The sequence below is a fragment of the Sciurus vulgaris genome (genome assembly GCF_902686455.1).
Source record: "Sciurus vulgaris genome assembly, chromosome: 7".
Classification (NCBI taxonomy): Eukaryota; Metazoa; Chordata; class Mammalia; order Rodentia; family Sciuridae; genus Sciurus; species Sciurus vulgaris.
The window spans coordinates 151089894-151097093 of NC_136467.1; the positions used below are offsets into that span (position 1 = coordinate 151089894).

The 7200-nt window shown below is 51.9% G+C and overlaps 1 protein-coding gene across 1 annotated transcript in view; it reads right to left on the minus strand.

Moving 5' to 3' along the window:
* MBOAT1 (membrane bound glycerophospholipid O-acyltransferase 1) overlaps positions 1-4062 on the minus strand; it is an 86764-nt gene extending 82702 nt beyond the window's left edge. The window contains exon 1 of the mRNA XM_079148324.1: positions 3812-4062. Coding sequence (XP_079004450.1) covers positions 3812-3910 — 99 coding nt within the window. The 5' untranslated portion in view covers positions 3911-4062. The remainder of the gene's footprint in view (positions 1-3811) is intronic.
* Positions 4063-7200: the final 3138 nt, after the last annotated feature.

Below are 7200 nucleotides of genomic sequence, written 5' to 3' on the forward strand. Positions count from 1 at the left end.
GTGAGCTGAGCTTTCAATGAAGGGCAAGACTCAGATAAGAACAGAAATAAGGGTGGGTCTTTCCAAGCATGGCCAAGGGAACCAACCAGGTGACTGAAAACTCTGGGCAGGTAGAGAAAACCAAGGTCACAGGCCCCCCCAGTGTAATCAAAACTCATCGCTGTCACCATTGGTCTGGAGTGCCAGGCCTTTAAAGCTGGTCCTCACTCCTCCAGACTAAACTGTAACACCAGCTTACTTAAGCAGTCATAATGATTTTGCTTTAATCTCAAAATCATTTCTATTTTTCCTTTTTGCTACATTGCAGGGGTGGGTGAAATCCTGGCTTCTGACTGCACTGATACTTTGTGCACACACAGTTTGGGGGTGCTACCACCACGAGAAGGTCCTCAACGCTGGAGAACAGTTTCCTTTCCAGCTTTCAAAGTTCCCAGTCCAAGGACAGAACCCTGTACCACACAAAGGAATAACAGCCACATTATAAGATTCCCTCTGGAGGTCAAATTCACCTTTCAAACTTGGAAGGTTCTAGTGAAATGCAGATCATGTCACACTCCACAACCAAAACAAGGCGGAGAGCACAGGAGAAGACGATGTTTAAAACTCCATTCTCGTCCCCTGATTCCCCATAAATGGGAAAGAAAAGTCCCTGCCTCATTTATCCAAGGTAAGCACACTTTGGATCCAATCCGACTGCTGCTGGAGCTCAAGTCCGCACAGGGTCAGGGGCTCAGCTCAAAATTCAGTTTTCAATATGCGTCCACACCACCTATGCTCTGCATCTGAACTGTCTCTAATGAAATTCAGTGACTCTGCATCTTTAGGAGCTTGCTGGCTAGTAAAAGTCCCTGGAAACAAAAACAGACTCATCCTCAATAGACACATCACCATACACAGCATCCTTTAAGGGCACCCAGAAGTTAAACAGACAAGTGGAAGAACCAGATGAAACAGAATAAGGCGTTCTTCACTCACAAACCAGAATGCTCAATGGGTATTTCAGTTTTTGCAGGTAATAAACTACTTGACCCAGGGAGACCCAGAGGCTAAAGACTTCACACAAGTGCCATCAATCAGAAATCAACGCATGGACTACCCAGACACCGAGGAAGCAATTCCAGGTCTTTAACTGGCACGTGGAGAGCTATCTGGGTAACTCAGCGTGTGTTTTACCATTTTTAGCATAGCTTAGGCCAATAAAAGCCACTCTTCCCTGGGACGGGAGTACATGTCTATCAAGGACCGCTTTCTTATCTTCAGGTTGCCCTGCCACGTCTGGCTCCACCTTGCTTGTCCCCATTCTGTGCCCCAGGAGGAGCCCCTGCAGACAAAAGGAGAAACAGAAGGCTGAGGTTCACTGCTTCCTGGTAGGGGTGAGGGGTGGGGTCCGGGCCTCACTGGGCAATGGTAATGCACTTCTTCCCTCTTCCCCAGCGGCTGGAGATGTGGGTAGCTCGACATCCTTTTTCCTTCCTTTCACTCCCCTGTGCTGGGGGTGGAACCCAGGGCCTCCTGCATGCTAGGCAAGTGCTCCACCACTGAACTACAGCCCCTCCATCCTTGCTTGGTCCCCTTGACCCTGCCCACACCAGTCGAAGTGGTTCATCAGAGGCTCTCTAGTTTGACCAACTGAGTTAAACTCTGTTCCTTGTCAACACCCTGATGCCAGGATCTTCCTACCTAGGACACTTTGTATGAAATTTCTCAACCCCAAATGTAGGTCTTGTTGCCATCTCCTATTTAACTTATGAAGGCACTGGGACTCGGAGAGGGCACAGGGCCAGCCAGAGACCACAAAGGCAGTTTGCTGGAAAAGCAGGAATTTATCCAGGTGGGTCTGACATCCAAGCCCTTAAAAGCTTCGAAAGTGTGAAAGAGACAACACGCCAAGCTTCCAAATTCTCAGGCCACAGCTTAGCCTCAAACCACATTATTTACCATCCGGGTTTTCCCTGGGTCTAAAATAAGCTGCCGGGGACATTGCCCAATGGGTGCTTCTTTCACCAAGAGTCATTCAGTCTGGACATTGTGGCGCATGCCTGTAATCCCAGCAGCTCAGGAGGCTGAGGCAGGAGGATCCCAAATCCAAAGTCGGCCTCAGCAACTTAGTGAGGCCCTAAGCAACCTAGCAAGACCCTGTCTCTAAATAAAATATAAAAAGGTCTAGGGATGTGGCTCAGTAATTAAGCACCCCTGAGTTCAATCCTTGGTACCAAAAAAAAAAAAAAAGCATTCAGACTTGACCTTGCTGGAGGTTGATCAGGGTGACTAAGATCTTAGAGATCCCAAGTGTGCCATTTCCATGGCAAACATTTTCCCCTGAGCTCATTCCAGAAATACCTTCATCCCTCTCAATCTTAAATACCTTTACGGCTCCTTTGTTCTTTTTTATAAATTAAAATCAGAAATCCAGGAGACTGAGGATGGAGGTGGATGCAGTTATAAGGCTAATAATAACCTAGACTGGCACCTCCCAGCCAGGACCTGTGTGGTCCTCCATCTGTATCTCTTTTCATACAAAAGTTTCCCGGGAGTCTCTTCTCTAACTGTGCAGAATAGGTTTTAAAAGAAAATGAAATTAAAATAAATTCTGATAGGAGGTGGAGAGGTAAGTACAAAATGAATTCCCCTTCAGGAAATTCAGCAAAGAGTTTTATTTAGTTTCAGAGCCAAGGAATTTGCTATCGGGTCTGCCTCTGCCTGCGTCCCCACCAACGGCCTGGCATCAGACACCTCTCCCAAGTTCCTGGTTCTCCGGAGCTTGCAGTGGTCAGATCCTCAGAGAGCCAGGGAGAGGGTGGCTCAGTAAACAGTAGCTGAACAGGGCAGGAGGCCAGGGCTCACTTCCTCGTTGCTGAAGGAGGAGAGTGGAAAGGGAAGCAGGTATGCGCTTGTTGGAAGGAAAGAAAAAAGAGCACCAGGGAAAGGAAGGGGGGAAACGGCAAAGACTCACTCAGCCCCAAACACAAAGGTGGGGGTGCAGCAGGCGCGACTCCAGCGTCCTGCCCAAGTCCAACTGGAGGCAACAGACACCGAGTTGATACTAAGTCAGAGCTGATCCAGCCCCAAGCCCCACAGGAACAGCAGGATGGTAGCCTCAACCCATTGGCTGCCCCGTGTAGCTGGAAGGCTAGCAGCAATTCCTGGACAGCGCATTAACCACCATGGCTTCTCGCCCACTCAGAAGCCTCCAGCCTCAAGGACACACCCAACAGATTAACAAGGTCCTCAGGAAGCAAACTATCCTTTTTTCTTACTCCTGCCTTTCTGATGGACATCACGCGGGACCTATTGGCCCGGCCTCACTGCTAAACCCGTCTCCCGTTCAAACCCCATGGACTGCCATAGGTTAATCAGGATCACCTAGATCAAAAACAATAACGACTCAGCCAGCCTGGCCGCGCCTGTAACCCCAGCCGCAGGGAGGCTGAAGCAGGAGGATGCGGAATCAAGGCCAGCCTGGGCAGCTTAGCAGCTTAGCTGTGTCTCAGAATAAGAAGAAAAAATTTAAATTTTTAAAAAGGGTTACAGTGCAGCTCAATGGGGGAGGGACCGTGGCCCAATCCCCCAACCGAAAAAAACAACTTGACTACAATGACGGAAGAAGCACTGGATTCATTTATCCGACTATCTGAGAATTTGGTACAAACCAAAACTTGAAAAAAAAAAGTTCAGTCGAACTTGCCATGCAGGGTGTACAGGATATTTATTTAGTACACTTACGGGAAAAAAAATTTTTTTAAACCAACTTAAAGAAAAAACAAATCCCACCTGTCCCGCACGGGGCGGGGGACGCGGCGGGCGCGGTTACCTGGTCCAGCGGGATGCCCAGGAGCTGGCTGAGCGGGTGCAGGCAGGTGGAGCCCGTGGTGCGGTAGGGCCGGCTGGACGGCGCCGGCTCTCCGGCCATCCTGCATCTTCGGGAGGCGGCTGCCCCGGCCCAGCCCGCGCCGCCCCGCTGGACGTCCTCCCGCCGGGGCGCTCGGCTGCCTGGTCGCGGGGCACCGAGCGGGAGGCCGGCGGCGCGAGCCGGCGCCAACGCTCTGGGCGCAAACTCGGCGCTGGCGCGGCGGCCACCGGCCGGGGAGGCCGGCCGAGCGCGCCGCTTCCCGCTCCCCTCCCCTCGCCGCCCATTGGCCCCGCGGCCGCGGCGCCCGGAGGGGGCGGGCGGGAGGCAGCGCGGGGACTGGGCGCGCCCCGCCCGCTGAAGGCCGAGCCCGAGGGGCCGCGACGCGCGGCGCCGCCTCTCGCTGCCCCGGGCCCGCCGCCCCTCTCCCGGCCCACGGGACGAGGCCCCCGGTCGCCCCGGCGGCGCCTCCGAGAGCAGCCCGGCCCCCCGGCTCGCGTTCGCCGCAGTCGCCGCCCCGTCCCCCGGCCGCGCCCGCGGGGTCGCCTGCGTCTTCCTGTCCAGCGGCCGGACGAGCCCCGGGGCTGCCGGCGGCTGCCCAACCTCCCTGCCTGGCCTGCCGGCAGACCCGGGGCTCCGCGCTGCTCCTCACTTCGTCGCTTTGCCCGGAGGACAGCTCTACCCCGGTCCGGAGCCGGGTTTGCTGTTTTATGATGCGCACGGTGATAAGTGACCCTAGATGAGGCTCCCCTGCCCCTTCCTGTCATCTCAGGCTCCCAACCCCTTTGTGTCGTTGTGGACTGGAAAAGTTTTTCAGTTTATTGGTAGATTTTGAGAAGCATAAAATCTGAACTGGGCGTGATGATGTACAACTGCCTGCAGTCCCAGCCACCCCAGAGATTAAGGCAAGGGAGATGGCTCGAGCACAGGAGTGACCAACCTGGGCAACGCAGCCAGACCCTGTGTCTAAAAAATAAAAGATCCATAAACGTCGTGCAGATCGTTTCCAGGAATTTCTGAACGTTAGCTGGCTAAAGGCTCTCGGGAAGCAGGTACCCTAGGACTATGGATAGGAAGCCAATGAAGACAGCGCCTGTGGCCACTGGGTTCCCCAGGGAAACATCTGGATGCCATCCCTTGGTCAAGGACTAACTGGTAGAGCATCCCACCCAGCAGGCAGGCAGGGACTTTGGGGCAGACGTTCTGAATGTGGCCTCCATCCTCAGATTCATCTGAAGGCCACTGGCACCAACTTCCTCCCCAGGGTAATGTCCTCTCTGCTGCCTTCTCCAGGGCTGGAGAGTTTCATCACCAAGAAGTTGCACCCCATAGTAACTTTCCAGGCCAGAATTTCTCCATCCTGTGTCCTCTGCCAGAAGTGGGGGGTGTGGGGGGGAGAAAGTTCCTACCACCACTCCCTGACCCACTGGACTTTTTAGAGGAGGCCATCAGCCGGCCACAATCCCTGCTTTACTACACAAGAAAACTCACACTGCGCCCACACACACACACACACACACACACACACACACACACTCATGCAGGCATATACTTGAGGATGACTAGGCTAGGCAGACTCATTAGACATCCCACAGTCCTGGAAAATGACCAGGCTTAAGCGTTCACCTAATCCTGAGCAAGATAACAGCTTCAGTGAGGCATTGCAGATGGGAAAGGGCCCGAAAGCAACAGGAAGGGTGGGCTGCACCTGCAGATCCAGCTCCGGAGGAGGCCAGGCCAACAGGAGCATCACCTGAACACAGGAGTTGGAGGCCAACCTGGGCAACACAGTGAGGCCCTGTCTGAAAAAGAAAGTTTAAAAAAAAATAATAATGGAGGCAGGGAACCACTTAGATGGGAATAGCCAGAAAACAGAAGCAGGCTAGTTTGTGTTGTTTTTCTGAAGCGAATGCTTCAGGCCATTGGTTGTTTTGTGAGCAAGGCTGGTCTCTTCAGATTTCCGAGAAGAGTCTTCACATGGGCATGTGTTGAAGAAGGAGAAGGAGAAGGAGGAGGAAGGAACGGGAGGGGGCGGGAGGAAAGGAAAAGTAATAATAGTCCATTTTCACTTGAAAATGCGGTAACTAGCTAGTTACACACACCTGCAATCCCAGTTACTCGGGATTGCAAGTTCAAGGCCAGTCTGTGCAATCTAGCAAGACACTGTTCCAAAAGAAAAAGCAGAAAGAAACTGCTAGGGGTGTAATTCAGTGGTAGAGTGCTTTCCCAGCACGTGTGAGGCCCTGGGTTCATCTCCAGCACCACACAGGAGGAAAAAAAACAAAAACAAAAACCAGCAGCAACTGTGCTTAGATCTTATTAAAAAAAAAAAAAAAAAGTCACAGAACTTACAACTCAATCATCTCCATCGTCTTACTGATCCTCTAATACAATTACTGCTCAAAGAACCATTGGGTGGCCCAGTACCAAGAGAGTGGGTGGATCCTGCTCACTGCCGAACAGGCTGCTCACAGCTGCCCCGAGGCCACACGGCACTCTCCGCCCTTCTGCGTCTGCTTCCATCCCGGCTCAAGGGGGATATAAGTACAGCACGTTAGATACCACTTTTCAAAAGCGGCTGCTTCAGTTTCCAGTGATGACAAACCATGGGGAATTATAGAAATCTCTCTTTGCAGATGAGAAAACAGGTTTAGAGAGCTCAAGTAAGCTGGACATATTTAGGGAGGTTAAATAAAACGCATGCATCTGATTCCGGAGCCTGGACTTTGGGTCAGTATGTTGCCTCTTCTGAAAGAGGCATTGTCGGTCCAGGACCCTCCCCTTCCTCCCATGCAGGGGCAATGCCCACTTGGGGGTGAGGCCCAGGCCTGTGATCTCCTGTAGTAGTTTGGGGCTTGATATCAAACCCAGCTTTTTAAATCCCCCTATGGAGCCATGCTCAAAATGAATGTTGTTCAGAAGATCCACCGCACACCCTGTGAGATCTAAAGGCCTGGCACAGAAGACCTGGGAAAGATTCTAGCTTGTTCTGGAAGGCAGCATGCTACCTTGGACTACTAAAAACTCACTTGGTCACAGGCAGGTCCAGACCCCACAAATGGCAGAAGTGAATTGAGATCATCTGCGAAGTTTACAAAAGCAATAAACCCTCAAAAAGAAGATGCCAGCTACACGATCAGTGCAGATCACCAAAACCGAATTAAACCTTCTTCAGTGACATAACCCATGTGAAGATAAAATGGCCCTTTTAATAACAGCCTGTGTAATGATACTCTGTGTCCACAGAGCATATTCATTTGTATCATTTTCTTTGATCCTCCCAACAACTGTTAAGAGATCAGAAGGGAAGGTGTTATTATCACCTTAATTATTAGGCCATCATCTCCATTTTA